Source organism: Anguilla anguilla, chromosome 1 (assembly GCF_013347855.1).
Source record: "Anguilla anguilla isolate fAngAng1 chromosome 1, fAngAng1.pri, whole genome shotgun sequence".
Lineage (NCBI taxonomy): Eukaryota > Metazoa > Chordata > Actinopteri > Anguilliformes > Anguillidae > Anguilla > Anguilla anguilla.
Genome location: NC_049201.1, coordinates 12955917 through 12981508, shown reverse-complemented (window position 1 = coordinate 12981508; position 25592 = coordinate 12955917). Strand labels below are relative to the sequence as shown.

General features: G+C 47.7%; 1 protein-coding gene across 2 annotated transcripts in view; it reads left to right on the top strand.

The window, feature by feature from the left end:
* Positions 1-25592, top strand: part of ttc7b (tetratricopeptide repeat domain 7B) — a 52416-nt gene that overhangs the window by 15225 nt on the left and 11599 nt on the right. The window contains exons 9-20 of one of the 2 annotated variants that reach the window (XM_035423978.1): positions 683-820; positions 4795-4878; positions 4977-5081; positions 6085-6202; positions 6977-7034; positions 8009-8081; positions 9949-10109; positions 12391-12507; positions 16257-16354; positions 19458-19508; positions 22108-22248; positions 23710-23912. In XM_035423978.1, coding sequence (XP_035279869.1) covers positions 683-820; positions 4795-4878; positions 4977-5081; positions 6085-6202; positions 6977-7034; positions 8009-8081; positions 9949-10109; positions 12391-12507; positions 16257-16354; positions 19458-19508; positions 22108-22248; positions 23710-23912 — 1347 coding nt within the window. The remainder of the gene's footprint in view (positions 1-682; positions 821-4794; positions 4879-4976; positions 5082-6084; positions 6203-6976; positions 7035-8008; positions 8082-9948; positions 10110-12390; positions 12508-16256; positions 16355-19457; positions 19509-22107; positions 22249-23709; positions 23913-25592) is intronic. The other variant, XM_035423986.1, reaches the window with a different exon arrangement.

Below are 25592 nucleotides of genomic sequence, written 5' to 3'. Positions count from 1 at the left end.
GCGAGCGCGACGGTTGCGTTTTAACAATCACGGAACGCGTTCTCTCACCCGGTTCCGTTAAGATGTGTGGTATTTGAAAAGCTAAATCCATTTTTAACTCTTTAAAGGCTACCTGTTTTCAGCGAAATGCCGCTGGTTGTCTTGTGGGGTTTTCCTCCTAATGTGCTCCACTTAAACTGAAAACCTCTTTCGCGACCGCCTTTAGAGGACATGTAGAATAGATCTCTGAGAAGTGACACCTGGTGTATGTGGTTTATCGGCTCGAGCCAGCATTAATCAAAGGCCCTTTAACGACAGCTGTTGTCTAGGGTGTGCTTGCCATGTCTTTGAAATGAATGTTGAGCTTCAGTTATGTCTGTGTTAAATGTGCAAAATGAGAGCCTGAAAAAATGCCGTTTTATGAGATGTTCCTTGTAAGAGGAGTCATTCAGAGGACAAACCTAAGTGCCTTAAACCCTAATCTGATAAGTAAATGATTGTTTTCTGATAGTGTTTTCCTTTCCTGTTTTTCTCCTGGATGTATACTGGAAGTACTGTGTGTGTTCCGTGTGCTTAATTGTGTTAGCGTGTCATATTGTTAGCGTGTCTTTGCTCTCCGTTGAGGGAAATGAGCCCCAAAAAGAGAGCGCCTTTGATTGCGTGCAGCCCCGTGCTCCAGTGAATGTGTTCTGTCTGCTTTCAGGCCAACAGAGACGCGGTTCTGAGCAGGATTCCCGAGCACAACAACGATCGCATCATTAGCCTACAGAGTGCGTCGGTGGTGTATGATCTATTGACAATAGCGCTGGGTCGAAGAGGACAGTACGAGATGCTCTCTGAGGTAATTCAGCGTGCCAGCTGATCCAGAAAACAACCGAGAATGCCTTTAAAAATGTATCAAAGTCCAGCACCGTGGTATCTGGAACCGTTAGGTCCAGGAGTCATTCCCTGTCTTGTCCTCGGTGGAGTGTATTTCATTACATTGATCTGTGCTTGGAGTGATCTCCGTGCCACTTCTCCATTGATCCCCAGCCAAACGGATGCGCTGTGTGTCCTTTCCTCTACGGTTTTAGCAAGGGTTTCAGCAAGGAAACCCTGCCACAGTGGATAGGAAGCACAATGTAAAATCTTCCTTTGGTTTGTGTCTTAATTTCTTAATTCACTTGTTCAGACGCAACAGGGTTGTGCTGTGCTTAATTCAGCATCAGCTGCCCAGTGCGTAGGCACGGTTATGGGTCTTTCCCAGCTAACGCTAAACGTTCTCACGTTGTTACCAGAATGTTTTCTCAATGTTGTAGCATTGCCCCTACGTGGCAGCAGCATTGTGAGAACGTTTCGTGTTGACTCAGTTGCTGCCTGTGAATTACGGATTTGCTTCTTGTTCCACCTCTCCACCCCTCTTAGGCTGAGCCCAGGGTTCCGTTTGGGTGCGTTTGCCCCTCTCTGTTACCTGATCTGTTGTGCTTCTGCAGATAAACCGCCGATACTTAAAAAAAAAAAAAAAAAAAGAAATATTTCTGTTTCTCCGTCTGACGCACTAATACGACTGAAATGCATTAATAGAAATGGGACACCCACGAGGCCCAGGTGTTCTTAAATCCCCTTCATTCCGTTCAATTTTTATTAAATATTTTGCCATTACTGTCTCAAGTTGGAGGCCATTGTGCAAATTGCAATGGCTTTAATCTCTGTTTAATTATTATGGTGGTGCTTTGCCATCCAGTCCAATTAAATTCACCCCAGAAATCTCCCCATGACTGCTTTTACGCGTCCAGGGTATCCTCAGATGTCCCTGGCTGTCTGCGGTTGCTACCTGCCCGCACGTGTTCATTCCCCGCGGCTACCGACGGCGTGAGAATTTCACATCCAGACCAAACTTTCTTAAATGTAGACCTTATTAATAGAATATCTCACATTAAATAAAAGGACTGTTTTTGTTGACTGTTAAACTTGAGATTATGAAAGATTTACCCATTGTTAAAAAAAAAATACAGGATTGCACAGAGCTGAATGCAAACTAGCTGCCCTTGCAGTGCTATTCAGTTTTAATTCAGGTGCTAGTGTTACAGCCCTCCGAGGGACTGAGGCTTCGGTGTAGAGTGCAGCTGTGACCCTTCGAGTGAACTCGGCGGGCTGGCTGTGCTTTGGTATTCTGGCTGTAACAGCGGAAGGCTCTTTGTTTATGGAGAAGCGCGTGGGGCCTTGAATTTCCTGGTCTATTTCTGTCACGCTGCAGGGGTTTACAAATTTAAAATTAACAGTTGAGATGAGTCAAGATGAGATGCGGTGCTTTCACTTACGGCCTTTAGCCGCACAAAAACAGACAGCTTGCGAAGAAGTCACCATATGCCACGCTTACATACTGTGTGCTTTGCTGTATTACCTGTTCAATATAATTATCCAGGTTAACTTTTATCTCTTCACTGTAAAGCCAGTTATTTCACAGAGGAAATTGTATTTAATATAGTGCATTCTATGGAACAGCAACATTCCCCTTCTGGTTACTCCTGTCCTTGTTCTACCAACCTGGGGAGTTTAATACCAGAAGGACATTTAACGTTAATCCCGCTGGTGTCATTGTTTTATCCCACTGATCATCCACATTTGAAACTATGAAACCACTTCTATTAAAACAGTCAGTTCTTGGGCTGCTGGGTGGCTCATTCAGTTAAGCACCATGCTATAGTGCATGGATGAGCCCCATGGTCTCATATCAAATCTGAACCGCGCCAGTGCCGACTGTGGAAATTGTAGATTACTTCGACCACAGTTAGGGAGGGTTCAGTCAGTTAGGAGTCTGCATTTCATCGCTCTCTAGCGCCCCATGTTGGTCGATCGGGAGCCCGTGGGGCTGCATGCCAAAGCCGCATATGACCAGTCTTCCTCCGACTCGGCTCTGTGTGAGCTTGGTTGTGGGCTGTGGTGTGAAAAAGAAGCAGGCTGGCATCACCAGGTTTTGGAGGAGAACTGTGGATGACAACTCTCTTCCAAATCAGCAGTGCACGAACGCGACTGCAGTTGCAAATTGGTAATTGGACTTTGCAAATTAGGGTGGGAGTTGGACATGTTCATCCCCAGGTTGGGTGCCAATATTTAAAAAAGAAAAAGATTAAAAAGCCCAGTTCTTTTATTTAGCTTTTATCATTCTCAGTTTGAGATTCGCTGTTTTTTCTGCAATTATGTAGCTTTTTCCCTTCCAGGTTTCAGTTTCCAAATTTGTCAAATATGACCATAAACCATCCAGATTTGTTTACTAGCGATTGATATTCTTTTTTAATCATAAAATATTACTTTAGATAATATTTGTACTATACGGCTGTACATGTTGTATCATGCCGTGCTCTAATTCAGTGATTTTTTTTTCCTTTTTCAGTGCTCTGTGTTTTAATTACATCTGCTTATGTAAGAGTGCAGATTAACATTTATTTTGTACCAGAGATCAAAGTGTAGACCCCCTAAATTGTCATGGGTAATAATGTACTAATGTACTGTAGAGAGGATTTTTAGGTTGATTAGACTGGGCAGAACCTGTTTCATCTCAGTTGTGTGGATTTATAAGTGGAATGAACTCCACACTGGTGCTGTCTGTACCATTTTCCCGTTATGTTGTCACGTGTAGTTTTTCTCTGTTTATGAATTTTTGGCAATTTATTTGATTTTTTAAAAATGCATTGGTTACTTGCTTTTGAATTTTGGATAAACTAACAGAAATTCAGATTTACAGTGTAAAACATAAAAGAATGATTCAATAACCGATCATACCTTCATTTATTATAAATGTTACTTGGAATGTATTAAAATCGTAACTTACATGTATATATTTTTAATCTTAAATGGCAATTTGAGATACTCTGATAAATGTGCTAGTGTAAATGTTAAATGGGATGATATCTCCGGTAATGATGTGTGCGTTCCCTTCAGTGGAGCCGTAGTTGTAGCTGAGTGAGGAGTTCTATCTGAGCTGAATGAGAAGCTGGATGTTGTTTAGAAGCTAGCACACGTTCTGTTCTTCTGCGCTTATTCACAGGCGCCGTTTATTCAGATTACTCACAGTTTTCAGCCTCCATTGTTATTCAGATCTCTCTGGGGAGGCGCTATGGTGGGGGTACCGGTGCTCTTGTCGGGAGGGAGCGAGTCGTAGTGCCGTTGACTATGCTTGTGTTCTAGGGAGAGCCAGTACTACCGGAAAGTTCTGGAATAACCTTGTTTTCTTTCGTTTCTGACGTGCTTTGCGTTGTGTTACTTGCGTTGCTTTGAAATTCCCAGTTAATTGGTTGTATTCTTCATTGGCTTGTTGTTTAACAGCCCCCATAACTGCCAGGAATTCTTTCTAGAATTCCCCCATCGCCCTTATATTTTTGCTTCATCCTTTGGTATTAACATCCAAGTCTGCTTTTAATTAAAGCCTGGAAGGCTTCTGTCTTTAGTATGTTGTCACTATTATTGTCAGGCAACCTGAAAAGATGGTGCAGCAGCCGCTCTTTATTGAATTAACCCTTTCCTCTCAAGAAAAAAAAACCCTGTGTCAGTCTTAAATCATTCCTGGGATCACGCCTTCAGTGCCAGCCTTACATTACATTACATTACAGGCATTTAGCAGACGCTTTTATCCAGAGCGACGTACACTACTTTGTACATAGCGTTTACATTGCATCCATTTATGCTGCTGGATATATACTGAAGCAATGCAGGTTAAGTACCTTGATCAAGGGTACCGCAGCAGTGTCCCACCTGGGAATCGATCCTGTGACCTTTTATGTTACAAGACCTGCTCCTTACCCGTTATTCGTTTCCATGTTTGTTCTTTCTCCACAGTGTCTAGAGAGAGCCATGAAGTTTGCGTTTGAGGAGTTCCACCTGTGGTACCAGTTTGCCCTGTCACTGATGGCCGCAGGAAAAGTGAGTGGTGACCTCGTTATTTAGCTAGCGCCCTGTTCCCCGTGTTCGCCATGCGTGCCGATGCCAACGCTCTGCCCCCCCCCCCCGTCCCTCTGCAGTCGGCGCGGGCGGTGAAGGTGCTGAAGGAGTGCATTCGGCTGAAGCCGGACGACCCCACCATCCCACTGCTGGCCGTGAAGCTCTGCATCGGGACCCTGCACTGGGTGAGCCCTCCCGCTCCTCCGTTAGCCGCTAGCCCGCTCGTCAGGGGCCAAAATGGCTTCCGCGGGCCTGTCCACCCAGCAGCCCGGCTCAGCCATCGCCAAGGTCTCTACAGCACAGTCATATTCTCAGAGCACAGAGGGAAATAATGCTGCTTTTATGTGCCTGTGCTGCTGCTGTGAACAGCACCACATCACCTCACATTTAAGTAACAGATGAAAACATGCATTTATGTTTTTTAAAGCTGTTTAAAACAGCGCTGGAGAAATTGATTGACCCCGTAATAAAACCTCAGCGAGGAAAAAGCCGGTTACTTGTGAAGTGTTTTGGGTTCTGAGATGCTAATCATCTGGAGCAAATCAGAGGCTGCGTTCCACCGTGGGCCCGGCTGAGTGAGGGCTGTGGAGCCTGTGGAGCGAATCAAAGAGCCGCTTTGCCCGCGGGCCTCCTCGCTCGCTATTCATTTCCACGTTTTGTGTGATTTCAGTGAACTTGACGCTCGGGCTTTCAAGGCGCCTTATTGGGGCGCCGCAGCGCTGCTTTGTGTGACAGGAACAAACTGCGATGTGCCTGCGATCCGGGAAAGGGGGGGCCGGGATCGCCGCGGCGACGACGCTGCCTCCTCTGTTCTCCGGCTCGGAGACGGTTTCGCCGAAGCCGTTTGCTTTTGTTCCTCCGTAGCGAAACGGAGGGTCTCTTTTCTTTTTTTTTCTTTTTTTTTTTTGCGGCTTCGTGTCGTCGGGGGCCCCGCCCGGCTGGAGGTGGCGCTCGCTGACGAGCTGTGGACCGCGTGTGTGTCCGTCCCTGTCTGCGCAGCTGGAGGTGGCACTAGCTGATGAGCTGTGGTCCGTATGTGTGTGTCCATCCCTGTCTGCGCAGCTGGAGGTGGCACTAGCTGACGAGCTGTGGTCCGTGTGTGTGTGTCCGTCTGTGTCTGCGCAGCTGGAGGTGGCGCTCGCTGACGAGCTGTGGTCCGTGTGTGTGTGTCCTTCTCTGTCTGCGCAGCTGGAGGAGGGCGAGCGCTTCGCCAAGATGGTGGTGGACATGGGGGAGAAGGCGTCGGAGTTCCGGGCCAAAGGGTACCTGGCCATCGGCCTGGTGTACAGCCTGCGCGCCACAGATGGTAAGAGACCCCCTGACCCTCCCACTCCGCCGCCCCCCCCCACCCCCCCACTCCCTCCCCCAGAGCCGTGCCCCTCATCTGCTGTTGGAGGGAGACTGTCCCTTACTGTCACATGATGTACACCCCCTGATACAAGGCTATAAGGACATAAGGAGTGGGCTGTGTTAGAATCCAGAATAGCATAGTGCTCTTTATCAATCTCCGGTAGCAGCAGCAGACATAAAAGAACAGTTAAAAAACACATAATTCATTTAGACTTTATAAAACACAATTTGCAGTACGTAGGCTGAAGGTCATCATGACAGTGTTCTTCAAACCTACGTGTTTGTCAGAATAAAAGCCGCACAAGCCATCTGTACTTGCAGCAGTTGGAAGCAGACATCAGAAATGTGTTCAGAAAGCACAGATAACCTGGCTGAGACACCTAGCAAGCATATTGGTTAGACTTTGGTGCGCGGTTGTGCTTTTTTGTGGAAATATGTGGAGCCTACCTTGTTCCCTGTGAGTGTGTAAGTGTGGTGTAGCCTACCTTGTTCCCTGCGAGTGTGTAAGTGTGGTGTAGCCTACCTTGTTCCCTTCGAGTGTGTAAGTGTGGTGTAGCCTACCTTGTTCCCTGTAAGTGTGTAAGTGTGGTGCAGCCTACCCTGTTCCCTGTAAGTGTGTAAGTGTGGTGTAGCCTACCCTGTTCCCTTCGAGTGTGTAAGTGTGGTGCGGTTTAATGAATATTGATGGCTGCTCTCCTCTCTAAACGCGTGTGTGTCTTGCGTCTCCTAGCTTCTCTGCGGGGGATGCAGGAGGAGTACCAGAAGAAGGCTCTGGGCGCCTTCCAGAGGTGAGTCACCGCGTCTTCGGTCTTCGGCAGCGCCCCCCCGCGGTCCGCAGTTGGTGTCCTCCGGGCCATCCCAAGCTGAGAGCTGCTCGGAGGGGGGGGCGGGGGCATACCTATCCCATGCTGGGAAGGACGCGGGGTGGAGGGGGCATGCGGTGCGGGGTAACTAGGGCAGACACTCCAGCTGTGCTTCCGGGACTCGCAGATGTTGTCAGGCGGAGTTCACTGAGCGCTCCGTGGGCTGGGTGGGGCCTCTGGGGAACGCGGGGGTGAGGAGGGTTGGGGGCAAGGGGGGTGGGGGGGGGGGGGTTCGATAAATATTTTCCTAGTTGCCCACCATCCCCCTGTATTCACAGTGCTGCGATGGTTCAAGTCCTGTGACCTCATAGTAAACATAATCTTTTTAACGCACATTTGGGAACGTTTCAGAGGAGGGCATTGGGGCTTAACCTCAGCCTTTCTGTATGAAATCGGCGAGACGAAGCCGGGTCTCTCCCTCGCTGACATTTCGCTGGCCCATCAACCGCAACTGGCTGGCATTCGTTTTTTTCCCGACGATCACCACACTTTAAACGTATATTGTGGGCAGCATTCCCGTCTCGTTAAGCGGTGCGTCGGCGCTCAGTTCCTCACAGTAAGAGATCCGACTCGCTAACGGGCTGCTAGCTCGTCAGGCTGCATCACCATTACCCCGCCTGTGCACCGCGAGCCCCCGCCGCTACTGCGTAGTTTGATTACTGCTCGTGAATTTTTTAAAGACTCTTTTTCTCGCGCAGCCTAATGCCTTTGGGCCGTGGTGATTATTTTTGCATTCGACATCGGGCTCTAGTGACGATGTTTTAGCCGGAGAAGTGCTCGGCATGCCAGCGCACGGACGTCAGTACCTATCTTCAGGTGTGGATGAGGCTGACGGGTGGATGTGTGTGGTTTTTGGAGTCTAACCCCTCCGCACCTCTCTCTCTCTCTCTCTCTCTCAGGGCCCAAAGCCTTTCTCCGACGGACCACCTGGCCGCTTTCTACCTGGCTCTGCAGCTGGCCGTGTCTCGACAGGTACGCCCCCCGGTGGTCCTGACCCAGGGTCAGCGCTGCGGTCTCTCTCTCCAGAGCTCTGCTTCTCTCTCTCTGACATTAAGCTGGGTAAAATGTAACCCAACCGTGGTAAGGTTTTGATTTAATTACAATCACTTTTCCAAGAACTAATACGCCATGCAAGGCTCAGTCGAGAGAGAAGCTTCTGACACGTGGCCGTACGGCATGTAGTGTGTGTGTCTGTGTTTCTGTGTGCTTGTATGTGCATTTGTGTGCTTTTGTCTTTATATTTATTAGTTTATGTGTGCATGCGTGCGTGTGAGTGCATTTATGCGTGTGCGTGTGTACGGGCGCATGAGCTCGTTTAATTGTGTGTGTAAGTGCATTTAAATGTGTGTGTGTGTGTTTGTGTGAGAGTGTATGGGTGCGTTTGGATGTGTGTGTGTGTGTGTGAGTGCGTTTGAGTGTGTGTGTACGTGCCTGCGTGTGTGTGTGAGTATTGAGCACATTTGAATGTGTGTGTGTGTGTGTGTGTGTGTGTGTGTGTGAGTGAGTGTTGGGCACATTTGAATGTGTGTGTGTGTGTGTGTGTGTGTGTGAGTGTTGAGCACATTTGAATGTGTGTGCGTGCGTGAGTGTGTGTGAGTGTTGTGCACATTTGAATATGTGTGTGTGTGTGTGTGTATGCATGAGTGAGTATTGAGCACATTTGAATATGTGTGTGTGTGTGTGTGTGTGTGTGTGAGTATTGAGCACATTTGAATATGTGTGTGTGTGTGTGTGTGCGTGCGTGTGTGTGTGCGCGTGTGTGTGTGTGTGTGTGTGTGAGTGAGTGTTGGGCACATTTGAATATGTGTGTGTGTGTGTGTGTGTGTGTGTGTGTGTGTGTGCGCCCATGCGCATGCAGGCGTGTGACTCGGTCCCGCTCCCATCTTAATCTGTCAAGTGTGTGCTCAGGGAAGCAAAGTGTTGGAGGAAGATTAGAAATTATTTTGGGCTGAGCGGCTTGAGGGCAGAGTGGAGAGGGATATGTAGGTTTGGGAGTCCGGTGGGAGACCGGGGCCTCTTCATTAAGCACACCGCCTCTCTCCCCGCACGCTGCAGAAATTACCCATCATGCCGTTCTGCCCCGCTCCTTACGCTGCTCGGATCCTTCGCCGCCGCCCATGCGCCACCCTCCAGTGAGCGCGCGCTCGCCCAGAATGGCCGTCTCTAATAGATTCCCCGCTAACGAGGTCCCTGTCTGTCTCATTTCCCAGAGGAGGCCATTTTGTTGTTTAAAGCGCGCGGAGATGCAGGTCACATCCGCTCCTGCATCCTGTGGCGGTTTGGCGGTTTGGCGAGGGATCGGCGATTGCCGCCGTCCGTCTCAGAGCGCGCTGGGACCCTGAGAATCTCGACAAGATCCGTCCATCTTTCTCAGTTTTGTGTAGCTGCGCAGACACGGTTTGAGTGGACAGAATGAAGAAGCTGCCATAACCTGAGGAGGAGAAATTGCAAAACGGAGAAGAAAACAAAATTCAGAAAATAATATTTAAGCTTCGCCAAGGGAAATGAATGTTAAGAGTGGGTTTGCGGCTTTAGCCGTAGATGATAATGTCACTTGTCTGGGGAAGTGATAGATTTCAGAAATCTTAAAAACAAGTGAACCGACAAGAAAAAGGAAAGAGTACATAAAATAAAATGGGTCTTTATACAGGCATTCAGATGATTTGGACCACTGCACTATTTCATGGTCGGCCTGTCACAGTCTAAACTGTGGGGCACTTATCAAGCTTAGGTTTCGGCGCGTTACTGCTGACGAGCAGAAGAGCGTGTCTGGCGGGCGTCTGGCCTAAACGGGCCCCCTCTCTCTCTCTCTCTCTCTCTCTCCCTCCCGACCGCGCAGATCCCCGAGGCGCTAGGCTACGTGCGCCAGGCGCTGCAGCTCCAGGGCGACGACGTCCACTCGCTGCACCTGCTGGCCCTGCTGCTGTCGGCGCAGAAGCACTACCACGACGCCCTCAACATCATCGAGATGGCCCTCAGCGAGTACCCCGAGAACTTCATGTGAGTACGGGAGCCCTCGCCCCCCCGAAACGCGGGCCGTGCCGATGCTGGTCTCTCTGGGGGAGGTGTGCTTCACAGAGACCTGGGGAACGTCCATGTTCAGACCCCCGTACTGCAGTCCTGAGGTCAGGCTCAGAGCTGCCCTACACAGGGCCTTTATAGAGCTGTAGGGTGGAGCTGGACCTTTCTGCAGGCTTGGTCCTCCACTCCCTGCTGTAGGAATATACGATGAGCCCCATAATGGGGGGCTATGTGTGAAAAGTGCTGTAATTTCTACATGGTGAAATTAAAGTAAAATACCATTAAGTAAAAACTGAGAATGTGCAACTTTAACCAAATGTGAACCACATTGTTTGATATCAAATATGAAATTGTGGAGAACAGAGCCAAATCAAGGAAAGAAAAAAAAAAAAAATAATAATACATATATTGTCCCAAACATTATGGAGCTAACTGTATGTTTACGAGCTCCCCATGATGGCCCCCTGCCTGTTTTTGGCAGCTGAGTGAGTCCTCAGAGCTGGGGGTTTGGAACGGCCTCAGTCAGCTGTGAAATTGTCCAAGCCCCCCCCCCCCCCCCCCCCATGCAGTGCAGGACAGACTGAAGTGTTTGTAGTGGACGGAGGCTAATTAGATAAGAGGCGGTATGCGCGCCCTCACAGCGTACGGCGTGTTTGTACGGGAGCGTTTGCAGCAGTGGGCGGTGAGCGGTCCGATAGGCTCTGGCCATTAAACACACGCTCTGCCTCCCCCCTTCCCCCCCCCCCCCTTCCTCGTCTTCATCGGCGTGCGTCCGCGTTTCCGGGGCAGCTGGCGCGCGTAATTAGAGGAGTGTGAGGAGAGCCCTGGGGCCTCGTACCGCGCTGGGCATCGACCGCACACCCATCTCTCCTCGGCCCGCACTTGCAGTTTTTCAGCGGGATTTTGCGGTTTGACTCTGTCCCCGGCGCCGTCAATTAGCCCGCCCGTCATCGAACCCCTGGCTTTCGCGTAAGAGTAAGCGATTGCTTCTGCTGCCTTCTGAGCCGTCTTGTTTCCTCTGTTTAAATTCCTACGTCTCTAATAGCTTTAGCCTTCCTTTCCCCTCGGGGCGCAGCAGCGCTAGCTTCTGTGCGCCTCGCTGACTTACGTAACATGAAAAAGAACAAGACCCCCCCCCCCCTTTCTTTCCCTTTTTCACCAGCTTGATTGAGCTTTAGCATTCCCCCAGGGAGCGTGTGTGCCCACTAACGGAGGTATATTTATACACGTGTGCGAACGCGTCCGTAAGAGTGCGCAGCGCACATACGTGCTGTTCGGCGCGGAGCTCGGAAAGGGTGAAATAATAACGGCCAATCCGCATCAAAGGGACCGGGGGGGCGGGGGGGGGGGGGAGGGAGAGGCTGTGGAAGGATGATGGGAGTGATGTTGGCGAGCGGGCGGTGCTCGGATGAATAGGTTTTCTGCAGTGTGTGTCAGCGGAGGCCAGCAGACGATGCGTAAATGGGACTTGATTTGCATCGATAGAGACTTAAATGCACGTAACCTCTGTTTCTGAAGAAAAGCAGCCCTTGCGTACATTTTTTTCCCCCTTGCCTGTGATTCTCACCGTGTGTCTGCTTCTCATCCACACGTGCAGACTGGGTGGCTATGTAGGATAGTGGTTATAGGAGAACTGGGCTTGTGACCCAAAGGTTCGATTCCCAGGGCGGGTAACGCCATTTTACCCTTGAGAAACGTACTTAACCTGAATTACTTGATACTTTACCTGAATTACTTGGTAAATATCAATAATGGATATTGTGTGAAAAAAAATGATAATAATAATTATTTATATATATTGTGTAAGTCAATCTGGGTAAGGGTGTTTTTAAATAGCAGTGCTGTAATGGTTTTTTCTGTTGGTGCCCATTTGGAATTATCTGTGAAGGGCCAGAAAATTGTCCTTGCCAGGTTGATGTCATCCTGCTCCATTTGTGACAGTGTGGTAGAATTTCGATGGGTTAAAATGAATTTAGGAGAATAAATCACCGTGGTTCCAAGTGTGCTGCCCGCTCAAAATCATCTTCCGTTGACAGATGAAAAAAAGCCGCGAGCTCATTAGAGTGGCAGGTTATTTATGGCCTTTTGTTAAGGTGCTTAATTGCACAGGAAAGCAGCCGGTGTGACTGCAGGAGTCTGACAGGCAGGTAACAAGCCTTTAAGGGAGCGGAGGAGGAGGAGGAGGAGGAGGAGGAGGAGGATGAGGATGAGGTGGGGGCGAGCTCTCTGACGCCGAGCGTCTGTGTCTCTGTGTCTCCAGCCTCCTGTTCACCAAAGTGAAGCTGGAGACCCTGTGCAGGGGGCCGGAGGAGGCCCTCCTCACCTGCAAACACATGCTGCAGATCTGGAAGTCCTGCTACAACCTCACCAACCCCAGGTAGGCACGTCTGCCCTCTTCCCAGGGTGCACTGCTCCTCGTGCCCACATCTGCTGTGCGTCAATGCAAACGGGGTGAATGGACGTGAGTGGGGAGGGAATCGCCTGAGCTACACTGGCATGTGGACCCTGAACACAACCTGAAGCATGAAGGCTGATTCCCAGCCCGAGTGAAAAAGCCCTGTGTTAGTGAGTGTTGGTGTGGCTTCGTTCAGCTGGGTCACATAAGGACATCTCTCCAGGGCTCCAGTGTCATCGATCATGTCTTAGTCATAACAGAACAAGCATGACTCTACAGGAAACTATGGAAATGACATTACCAGTGGAGGCATTCTAGGAAATGTTTTCTTGCTGCCCTAGTTAGCATTTATTAGCATCAGCTATGACAGCATTACCTAGATAATTATATACAATGTAGATGAATACATTTAAAAATAGTTTCGCCAGATGCATTCTGAAAACCATCATTTGTTTCAACAACTGCCACTGAAAATGAAGTAATTAGATACCAATGAATACCTACCTGCATCAGTTGGCAAGCACCAAACATTATGAAGGTTACTCCTGATGGGCAGCTACAACAGGTCAGATGATAGCTTTCAGCATTATTAAACAACTCAGCTACTTAGCCAGATGAATGTGACTTTTATGTGCATGTCAACACGTTTGAATGTCTCTATCTCCCTCGCATGTCCTCGAACAGTGAAGGACAAGTGAGAGCTCCTTATTGTTGAGTTCCCTGTAGCGATGTGTCGGCAGTTTTTCGAAGCCATGCTGAGGGGAGAAAGTGCTGAGGGCGGCTCCTTTTGGGACAGAGCCCTGCTTTACGCACAGGTGCCCTTTAGAGTCCGTGCCCCTTCGCCTGCAGCTACCGCAGCTGAGAACCACTCTGCCTCTTAATTTAATTCATCAGTCATTGGTCAGGGGTATTTGGCCCCGCCCCCGTCTTTGAACTTATATAGAGTATATGCTCTGTTCTTCCCCTCAACTTTACCAAGGGCCTGGTATTAAATGTCACAGAAGTACCCCTTCTGCCAGGATTACACGGCCTGTTAAAGTATGTATTTTAATCACTGATTTTAATCAGTGATTATTTCACTCGCAAATTATTTGAGGACTCGCAACTCGTTCCGTACCATTTTTATAAACCAGTTATGAACTATCCTTTGGACTGACCACAGAACATTTTTTAAGTTACTTTTTTCCAGTAATCCAGCTACAGAAGTGTGTTTTCTTAAGTCGCTGTTGAAAAGGCAGCAAAGCCCTTCAGTCCTCGGCCTCTTGTTAAATTGAGTAATGTGATTCCAGGGAGACCAATTAGAAGGCAGACTCCTCAGACGGCGCAGGATTATGCAGTTTGTACTTGAGACGGCAGCGTAGCTGAGCTGCGGCAGCGCTCCTCTCTCCGCTGCCGGCTGCAGGCCCGCGGAAGCCCTGGGACGGGATTAAATAACGCTTCCCCTCGTTCGGATCACTCCAACTGTCCTCCTGTACTTGGGCATGTCGCCGTCTGTTCCCGCCATTCGGCTCTTCTCCTCTTAGCTGTGATCACGCTTGACCCTTTGAAGCATAGATTTTTGTTTAAGTCAGTGTTCTAGAAGTCCATTGCTTTCAATTACCAGTAGTGATTGTTACATCAGCATTAGGATGTTCACTTAAGATCATTCTAATCACATATTTGCGATCTTACACCTTGAAGGGTTAGTGGCTGCAGTAATATATAAGTAAATATATTTTGTTCCTGTCCCCCTTGCTCCATTTTGTCATTTAGCTGAATTTTTTTGTGCGCTGATACTGTCGTTATTTAAGAAGTTTTAAGGGTGCTGCAGTCTCATTAAAGCGCTAGCAGCCCAGCCTTTGTTGGTCCGTGGGGCTGTCGAAGGCCTTTGGGACCGAGGGGCCTGCTGCTCTGCCTGAGCAGAGACAGAGCGACAAGGGGCCGATGCTGGCAGCTGTGCTGGCGTAGGCCTCCCCCACAGAGCTGTCCTGCACCACAGGAGAGGCGCATGGGGAGCTCTGGCCAACTGGAGCCAGTCATACGAGCGTATGGAAACGGGTCGTCTTGAACACCACAGAACAAGACAGCGCTGCCATTAAAGGCTCATCATGAGCAGAACCCTTCTGTGCCATGCTTTCCAAAGGACCCCATTCCCTATTAGGAATGTTCACCGTGGAGCGTTCCTAACCTCTTCATTTGGTGTACTTTCAAAAATGTGTGCAAGCTGGTGAGGGTTGTCATTCTTATCGGTTCTTTTGTCTATCTCTTTTTTTAGATGATTTTGCCATGCTAATAATTATTTATTATGTGGGTTTTTTAAATTAGTTTTTAAGTAGACTATTTATGTTTCTGAGCAGTTCTCAGTTTTCAGTATTCTCAGTTGATATGTGTATGTAAACAGCTGTAATTTATTTCTATATCCAGTTTTTTTGTAGCAAAAAGTGTTTTCGCATTGCAAAACATCCAATGGCTTACATGACGGATTTATAAATATCCGACCAAATTCAGTGTGGTTTCTCGTGTAAGCACTTTAACCACATTATTTATTATTTTACATTATTTATTTGCTTTGCTTAAGAGACGTGCATGGCTTGCATTTTTCACGACCCTTTTAGGCATTACTTGAGAAAGTATTTTACTGGAGAGATTCAGGTTAAGTACCTTTCGCAAGAGCACAACAGCACTGCCCCGTCAGGGATCTGGACCTGGATTCTGGTTAGAATTCAGCCAGAGCAAAGTGAACGTAAGGCATTTAATGAGGCATGAATGTAAGACGAGAACAGATGAAGAGCAGAACTTGGAAGGCAAAATGCCTTCCTCCATTCTCCGTTATAAGGGCTTGGAGATCCTTCACCTCCTGCGGCAATTTTACTTTTTTATAAGTGCGATGTGTTCGGCTTGCTGTAACCTCTGTTAATGCAGACGGTGATGTTTCTCCGTATTACATCATCAAACGAGAATGACACTCGACAGAGGGCATAACTCATGCTCTCCCCTCTAAATGTTGTCACACCAGCCCTAAAATGAAATAATTTCTTCCTTAGCCCAAAGGAAATCTTTCCACTTTTTCTTCTGAAAGTGTTGAACTTTTTTATGTAGCCTGTTCACAGATACCCAAGATTTTAACTCCACCCCATTCACCAGTAGCAGCAGTCGACTGTAGAGTTCCCATAGTCCACACAGTGAAGTATTTGTTAAGGATTCAAGACATGGAGCTGCTGGGTGGCTCATCCAGTTAAGGCATCATTCTACTGCAGTGGTATTCAACCTCAATCATGGGGCTATGCATGCCATGAAGAAGTAACCTGGAGTTCATGTTCAGATTGTGCTTATTGTGCTATATTGCAAACAACTACATACCTTTTTATATGCAGTTGTTTGCAATGTGGCACAGTATGAACACAGGACTTGTATCTTAATGGGATGCATAGGTATTTCTGACAGAATGTGGCTTAAGAGGGTAAATAATCCCTCTAAACATTAAAAGCTCCTATTTAAAGAAAAAGGAACCGCTTGTTAAAATTCTGGGATTGCAATTGTGGTTGGAATGAAAAGCAGCATACCCAGGGGGTCCCCAGGACCGCTGTTGAGTACCAGTGTTCCAGTGCATGTATGGGCCCCTCAGTCCAGACGGTGCCAGCGCTGACTGGCCAGCAGCCCCGGCGGGCTCAGCGATGGGAGGGCTTCATTGGGCCGGGACGAGTGCGTTTCATCGCCGGTGTGCGCGCGCCTGTTTGTGTTTGCGTCTGCAGCGATTCCGGGCGAGGAAGCAGCTTGCTGGACAGAGCCATCGCGGACAGGAGGCAGCTGAACACCATGACACTCCCAGACTTCAGTGACCCAGAAACAGGTGGGCCGCACCTCGTTACCGTCCTCCCACGCTAAAGCAGAGAGAGAGAGAGAGAGAGAGAGAGAGAGAGAACCAGAGAGAGAGAGAGAGAGGCTCACAGCTAGACGCACCCACGAGGCAAGGTTAAGGAGGAGCCGCCGCTACCGTTAGCCTTCCCGTACTCTGGGATAAACGGCCCTTTCCGGCGCAGTACTGGAAATAACGGGACACTGCCCGTCACTCACCCCCCCTCCACCCCCCCCCCCCCCACCCCCTGCTTCAGCAGGGGCTTCCACATCGGCTCCTCTGCTGGGACAAACTGAAAATCATGTGCCCACCTGGCTAAGGCTAAGGAACATTCCGGAAAATGAATGACTGCCAGTCCCATCGTTTCCCGTCAGTCTCCAGACGGGCCGAGGCAGTGGCGACTGCATTAGTCGCCTACATTCAATTGAAAGAGAAAAAAATGAATCAGAGTGAAATGAACAAACTTGGGGCGTGTTAACAAAGGGGCGAGCGTGCTTCCTGGCAACCCGGGTCGTAAATTACACGCGGGGGCTTCCCGCGTTATTATTTCCATTACTGGGCTGGATGCTAGCCAAGACTTCCGTATCCTCGGTTACCATGATTTCATTAGGACAGGCGCAGAGAAACTTGTTTTCTGGAGCAAGGAGTGCAGAGCACATTGTTTAGTGTGCTTTCTTGTGTTTTAGTGTTGGAGTAGTGGTTCCCCAGTCTGTAGAAAAGTTACTTAAATTCCTCTCACTTTGTGTTTTACTGTACATTGTCAGCATTTTCAAGTATTGTTATTGCTCTTGTCACTTGTGTTAAATCTCCCCATTTTTTGCTGTGGCTCATTGGAACAGCACATACCCCAGCATATACTCTCTGTTGTTCTGAAGTCTCCATTTTATACACACTTAGATCTGCTACTACCCAGGCCCACAACTTAGGAGCATCAAGTCTAGAGGACCCTAGCCTGTCAAAATAACAATATTAGCTCTGAGCTTCTACAGTCACCCCCCCCCCCCCCCCAATCCCACCAGAACTGGTCACCAGCACTCCCCACGCATCTGAATAATCGTGTGGCAATGCAAGCGTCCCAGGCACCAGTCCTCACATGTTTATTATTTTTCATCTTGTGTTTTCCTTTTCTTCCCTACGTGTGGTTAGAAGTATTTCCCCCACCCTCTCTCTTCTTTTTTAAGATTTTCATTTGTTGTCTTTTTCTGTTTTTTCGTTTTTCCGTCTTCCCTCTGCCAGTGTCACTGTTTTCCTTTCTGTTTCTAGCCTCGGGCTCCTCCTCCTCCCTCTCTGGGTCCGAGCATTCCCCACACTTTTTCGCCCCTTCTCTCCAATCTCCTCCCCCTCCCAAGCCCGACCACGCCCCGAAGCCCGGCGGCCACGCTTTCTGTGACCACGCCCCTCATCGGCGACCCTCCTCCAGCAGTAATCCTCCTCCTCCTCTGCTGTGCTGAATCGCAGCCACGCCCCTCTGCTCTGAGCCCTGCTGTGGTTTTGCACTCACTGCTTGAGAGAGACTCTGTTGTTAAACGCCTCGCTTGATCCAGAGACTCACCAACCTTGTGCTAAACTCCCTGTGTTAAACTTATCTCTCTGGTGTTAAGCTCACCACTTTAAGGAATAAATGCGCCTTAGATTCGCTGTAGAAAACCCCTTCCTTATGGTATAATACTCACTTCTCAAAGAACAAATCTCATTAACCATCTGCTGTAGAACATACGCATACGTAGCCACTAAGACTAGTGTGCATGAGATAATGTTCTGTAGGTTTTCCATTAACTTGTCTGATAGCAGAGACACATTTTGTCAGAAGTGTGATGGGTACAACCATAGTGCAACCAGAAATACTATTACAGCCATCAGTTGTGCCCTCGTGTATGTGTTCTAGCCCAGTCCGTCCATTGAGGGGTATTTAAAGCCACGTGCCTCTCGGGTGCTGTTGGAGGGCCGGCACTGTGCCCTCGGTTTCATAGCGCTTAACGTGTGAGAGTGGAGTCCTGTGTGTGCAGTGCTCTGCATCGTGGCCTGCTACGGGTAGGGACCGCTCGGCGATGACAGAACCTCATTTCGCAGCAGGGCGTCCCGTCCCCTAATGGGATTCTGTCAAAATGCCACCCAGTGAGCGATGCTGGAAGGGAGGTGACGCTAAGCCCCTGATCTGCTCCACTGGCCGACTTGTGCAAGTGCAGAAAGGAAATTAAAATGTGAAAGATGGGCAAAGCTGCTTCAGATGGGCCTGGGCCCCGTCCGTCGCCTAGCGAGAACGCCCCCCCAACAAAGAACACACTGTCCCTTCACATTACCCTGGAATTAGTTATATTTAAACTATTTTTGAGCTCCACCCCCTAACTCCCCACACAGACAGGTTTGTCAGTTAATGAGACCATTCAGTGATATAGATCACCTGCTGTACTGATTGTCTAAAACCCTGCTCTGAACCCTCTTTTTTGGCATCTGTGAATTGTGTGTGTTTACATGCGTGCACGTGCGTCTGCGTACGTGTGTGTGTGTGTGTGTGTGTGTGTTCATCTGTTTGTGTGTGCATGTGCGTGTGCGTATACAGTGTGTCAGGTCATTGTTCCTGTGCGCACACCTTGCTCACTTCCTGCGGTCTAACCTCTCCACCCACAGTGAGAGAACCTCATCCCCAACTGGTCAAACGTCTCACAGCCCTGCCCCCCCTACCCTCTTATGCGTTCATCTCCCTATGTGATACGGTGTCCCTGTTTTCTCAGTCCAGCCATGGCGTTTTCCCCATAGGACCCCTCTCTCTCCATCTGCAGCTCCCCTGTAGATGTGGGGTTCACACAATCTAGGGTCTCTCTCCAGGGGAGAGCGTGACAGGTCTTTTAGCAGAAGTGAGACTCTTGCATGTTCATTGTGTTCAGTTGATTACTGTGTGCACTGGGTTCATGGGAGGAGAGTAATATGAGGGAAAGGGTCCCACTAGCTGCAGTAATTGGTCAGAAAAGAAAACCTGAAATGATTACTTTGTTTTTTGCTTGCTGTCTTTCTTTTCACTTTCTGTTCTTTAAAAAAAAAAAAAATTCAGTGATTCTTTTCTTTCCTTCTTAATTTGTTTTAATTTGTCCTTTTGAAGGCAACCCTCCAGATGCTTACTTTCATGGTTTTTACTCCATTTTTTCAGTTTGTAAGTAGCGCTTTACTTGGAGGCCCTAAAAGCCTTTCCTTTTGCCCAGTCGCTGGAAACTCCCGAAATCACATGGTCTCCTCTCCCGCCACCGAATGTAAACGCTACTGGTCTCTGTAGATGTAGCCTACCGCAGTGCGCTGAACCAGGGCTGCCGCTGCCGCCTCACCTCTCTCCTGTTTTTGTTTGTGATTTTTGTCCCGAGGCCTTTCCTAGTGTATAATGAGAACTGAATGCACTCGACCAGCTACAGTGTTTTAATAATTGAAGAGGCAGTATCATTTCTCTAGGCCGTACACAGCGCTTTATCATTTAGGATCTGAAATCTAATTAGGAAGGAGAGTTTTTTTCTTCTCTCCCTCCCCCCCTTTTCATTTAACAGTACATTGAGCTCAGCACGCATTAGTAGACTTGTCCTGCCAAGCAAATTTGGGTTTGGTGTGGTTTTTGGGCCATCCGTCAGGCTCTGTCCACCAGTAACAATTGATGATATCGGGGAGGTAAGTTCCTGCAGTGTCCCTGGCCTATTTTTAGCCCCTTTGGTACGTACTACCGACAGCCAGCGTCATTTATTTTTAATCGGTGTATTCATTAACATTCACACAGGATCTGCTCGCAGGGAACAAAGGAGTGGTCATCGGTTAGATAGGGAAGTGCTAGGGAAATTCTTTTGCAGCAATGAGGATTGAGATTGGCCCAGCTGAGTAAATACTGTTCCTTTGATAAAGAGTCAGTGTGCTTTTTTATGATGCAGACTATCCCAGCTGAATGAATAGCATTTCTTTAATAAAGCATCAGTGCGCTTTTTTACGACGCAGACCGGCCCAGACGAATGAATACTGTTTCTTTGATGAAGCATCAGTGTGCTTTTTTGTGTGCTGTAGTGAAGCTTCACGCCTGTGCATGTGCTGGTCATGTTCACCCTCACACAGTCAATCCCTTGCATCATTGTGCATGGTAGAAGTTTGGGGTGCTTGTTGGTTTGTTTGTTAGTGTTTGGCTTTTTTTTGTTTTGATATTTAATTATCAGCACTGGGGACTGACGATTCAGGTTCCATTGGAACCACCAGGTCGCCATTTTATCAGAGTTGTCTGTTGGTTTCTCTCACATTTATTGGTTTGTAGCATTTTTTTGCCTGCTGAAATGTATTGATTTCCTCTGGTAATTGATTGGTTTGTTAGAAACATATTTTTAGCTCTGGAGAGGCACCGAGCTCACACTGGTTTGTTTTCAATGCATTTGGCCCCTTATTGTGCTTTGGCAGAAGACATATGACTAACTAGCTAGGGAAACACACAGGAAAATACCAATAGTGAATTGGTTCCCCATGATGGCCTTCTAGCATGTCTGTATTCTGTCCTGAGCATCAGTACCTTATATAACGTAGTACCCAAACATACTTGCGCTTTGTGTTACCCTTGATATTCCTGATTCTAGGGCTTCAGTAAAGCTTTGCTGTGCAAGACAGCAGGACGGGTTTCATAGATATACTCCATATTCCATACTCAGAAAAAAGATGAAGCTTCAGGTGAAGAAGAGACCCGGACCATATGAGACCATAAAGAACACAAGTGATTAAATTTTACTCTTTGAAGAGTAGGTTTTTTTTTTTTTTTTTTTTTGCAATGCTTTTTCTAAATTCTAAGTCAGTGTTCTAGGACTCCATTGTTTTCAGTTACCAGCAGCAATTGTTACATCAGCATTAGAATGTTCAGTTAAGAACATGTTACAAAAGGGCTGTAAACTACGATGTTGGTTAATAATGGGGCCTTTGCTGGAAAAGAAAACCAATCAGTGGAGGGGAAGTGTTGCCTTTACATACTCCATCAAATTTTTTTTTAAATTTTGATTATTATTCATAATTAGTACTTAAGTTTTTTTAGGAAAAGGGAGTTCTAATTACATTTAAAGAAATGGAAGATTATGGAATTGAAGGGTATTGGGTTGGCATTGGGGTGCTCGATGTGCTTCTGAAGGACAGTTAACTCATTCCTCCCAGGACAGGAGGTGAATCCAGAGCGTTTACCAGAGTAGAGGATGGAGTGGGTGCTCGTCAGATCAGATGCAAGTTTTAATTGGGTCTGTGCTGAGCTGGATTTCCGCAACTTTGACATGCAGATAGCGACCCCACAAACTGAGCCGCATTCCCATTCGCCTAAATCCTCCTTTCAGATTTCAGCTTAAATGCGAGTAAATCTCCCGCGTGTGACTTTATCAAAAGATCTTCAGAAATACAGCTTGGATGCTTCCTTTCGCCCCCCCCCCAAATTCATCACAGTCTTTCTCTGGCACCCAGAAGCTACTCTTGATAGTATTTGAAGATAAAGAATTTTCCCTTTATCTAAAGCTCATTTGAAGTCTCAGATTTAAAAAACCAAAGCCCTCTTTTACCCAAAAGAGGGCATTGCTGCTGTAATTAAATGGCATTGTGGAACTGCAGTAAGAAGTTTAGAGCGTTCCTTTGCGGAGACCAGGTCCTCAGAGCTTTCCTGATGGAGAATGAGTTCTTCTAACTTCAGACCACGTTTTCTGTCCTACCTCCTCCACCATGAGGCTATTGACCGCTCCACCTGTTTGACCCGCTTCCGTCCCGCCCAGGTTCCGTCCACGCCACCTCCATGGCCGCCTCTCGGGTGGAGCAGGCCCTCTCTGAGGTGGCCTCCTCCCTGCAGAGCAGCGCTCCGAAACAGGGCCCCCTGCACCCCTGGATGACCCTCGCCCAGATCTGGCTCCATGCAGGTAACCAGGCATCCCAGACGCCCACAAGAAATTATGCCCTTACAGGAACGGAATATATACTGCAATATATTGAAGTAATATATAAAGATATTGTCAACAGTCACTCCAAAAAGAGTCTGTTTTAACAAGTGTTTTTTGTCTTGAGTTAAAATCTTTTTTTCTCTCAAGTAGAAAATATTAGCTTGTTTTAAGTTACTGTTTGCTTGGCAAGTGAAATTTGCCCCATTGGAAACTCTTGAAATGAGTCAACTGTCTCACCTAATTGGCAATAGTTATGTCTTATTTTGCAAAAAAGAACTAATAGAAATAAGATTTTAGGTCTAAATATAATACCAATATACTTGTTAAGATTGATTATTTTTTGTTTTTTGCAGTGGTGCAATACTGAATATTGGCAAATGTACAAATCATTGTCACAATATGCATGGCTGGGAAAATCATTATATTTTCAAAAAACTGCATATTTACAATATGTTGAGACGTACTCCATTTCCGTAAGAGCGGGGTGGGAGGGTCGGGGGGCTGATGGTTGTGGGGGTGGAAACCTTGAATCCCCAGTGCTGAGCTAGCCAGCGGATTGCTTTTAAAGGGATCAATATGTCCTTCAGCGGAGGTTCGTGCGCATTAGCAGAGCCTCCGTCCCCGTGTCAGTTTATTTCACAGGGATCCCTCCGATAGGCTGCTTAGCCGCCCGTGTGCCGACAGCTTTATTGAGCCAACGTTCTTATCGCCGCGTTGCATAGGTACTCTGGCCAATAAAACAGGAGGAGAGGCGCGGGGTCACCGCCCGTGCGAGCCTCAAAGAGCCGTCGCCGACCCGACGCACCGAGGCGAGCGGGGTTACCCAGCAACCATCTCTGTGCGCAGTCTGTCACCGGTATTTAAAAACGAACGGGCTCTTTATTGTACAGTAAACAGTTTATGTAAGCGCTTCCTTCTACGCGTCCAGTACCGTACCCGACACCGGTTTCAGCCGTGTTTTCAGCCGAGCCGGTGACGAAATGAAGTCCTTAAATCAACCGTGCGCATATCTTTCCTTTTCGGTTGAAACCGTTGACACACCGTTTTTTTCGTTTTGAACACCAGCTGCTCTTTGAGGGTTCTTTTCCTCCCACGTCATTTCACACCCCGCCAATGATGCTTTTCTTTACTGCCCTCGTGACACTTCCCTCCAGTGCCACTGCAGTTTTATTCTTATACGAGCGAAGAACGGAGACACAGAATATCTGAATCTTTTTATGGAGGTTAATGGGCAGAGTAATGCAAAGATGGAGGGGAGAAACGGTCATTTTCTTCTGTTAACTCCAGAGACAGGGATATGAATGCCGAGTGTGCACTAATCGGGCCCTTTGTGAAGATGGTCACTCAGGCTTTGAGTGGCGCGGGCTGGCCCCGCCCACGCGGCGCGGTGGGAGCCGGAGCCGTGCCCGGGCCCCGCTGACCCGCTCTTTGTCTCCGCAGCGGAAGTGTACATGGGCATGGGGAAGCCCACGGAGGCGGCGGCCTGCACGCAGGAGGCTGCCAACCTCTTCCCCATGTCCCACAACGTGCTCTTCATGAAGGGCCAGGTGGCCGAGCTGCGGGGCAACATGGACGAGGCCAAGCGCTGGTACGAGGAGGCCCTCTCCATCAGCCCCACCCACGTCAAGACCATGCAGAGACTGGTGAGTGTGCCCGCTGGCTCTCTCAGCCCTTAAGAAGCTCAGCTTCCTGTACGTCGTGTGTAATAACACAGTGTGCGATTTGGAAACCCAGCCTCGTGGAATTCTGAGAAGATCTACCAGGGTTGGGAGCCTGGTGTACGTATGATGTTTTTAAGGCAGGTTTGTTTGCTCATGTCTACTCGACTGTGAATGGGCAGAGATTTTCCAAACGAGCGGGACGCCTAATTAGCACGGAGGCTTTCTTCTGTTTTTGTGGAGGGATCGCTTCTGATTAGACAGAGCTGCAATTACTAAGCACAGCCCTAAGTCTCCAGTTCTCTCCTCGCTAGAACACGCTTCTTTCACAGCAACAATCGAGCAAAGGCCACTCTTAATACTGTCCAGTCAGCTTGGAAGGATTTTTTTTCTTATTAAATGTAAATTTGAAAAATAATATTAAACGATATATAATATAATATTATCTATATAATGCTTTCCAGCAGTGAAGTCAAAGCACTTTGCCAGAAGGATAAAAGAGAAAAGGCACGATAAGAGAAGAAGCTCTTGTAGATCATTTTGTGGCTTGGTGGTCTGGTTGTTGTTAATGCCGAGCTCTCTGAGCCAGTGCCGCTAGATTGATAGCTGGATAGTCGCATATGGGACCGTGTGAGAGACGAGAGGTGGTTTCCTCCTCCCCGTGATGAATAATCGGAATTGTAAAAGCCGTATTCCCGTCTCCCCTGGGAAGACGCTCCTTTCATACGCACGGTAAACAGAGAAGCAAAATATATAAATGTCTATTAGTGTCACAGTTACGCCATCGCTACCAGGGAAATGTAAGCTTTTTTTGTATGAGCAATTCAATTCCTGAAACAAATAATGCAACAGGCTGAAACCGAATTTAACTCAGTTTACCGCTATGTTCTCTAATGATCTGTATATTTGACTGGCATGGATGAGTACATATTTTATCTGTAGGCTGATTTGATTTGTGAGAATATAGTTGTACTTTGTGTTTGACATTGTATGCTGGATATAATTGTACATTGTTAGGACATTTGACTTGACTTTAAGGCAATTAATCTGCAAATGCTTACAAAATTCATATAGTAATACCTTGAAGGTACAAAGGTCACTTATGGAGTGTCTGGTCTAACGAAAGGGGTCAGAAAAGTGAGAGACATTATCAAAAGAGTTATGCCTTGAAGCTTAAGCAATTATGCCTCTATTATCACCAATGTCAAAAGATGAGCCCTAAGCGGAAATAGTCCTACTTCCCATTGGTCAAAAGCGAACAAAATTAGACAAAGGGTGGTGTTCTTTCACTGCTGCTAAAGAATACAATGGAGGGAAGTCAGGCGCTTTTGACAGAAAGTGAAACCTGAACAAGATCTGCTACCCTTGGACTCTTTCGTGAACAGTTAGATGACACGTCATTCGGTCCACTGATACTGTAGAAAATATGTCATGACTATATACATGACTAATGATATCTTTTTATTATGGTTCTTTTATCAGTGGTCTATAACTTCAGGGTTGTACCTACAAAAAAGTTTGAATGGCCACTGTAATGTACATAATGATTCCAGTTAATCATTTGCCTTGTTTATTTTACAAGTCTTGACTTGGACTGTTGTAGGCAGCCCATGCTAAAAGTAGATGGGGTTTTCGGTTGGGTACGAAATGAGTCTTATTCCTGGG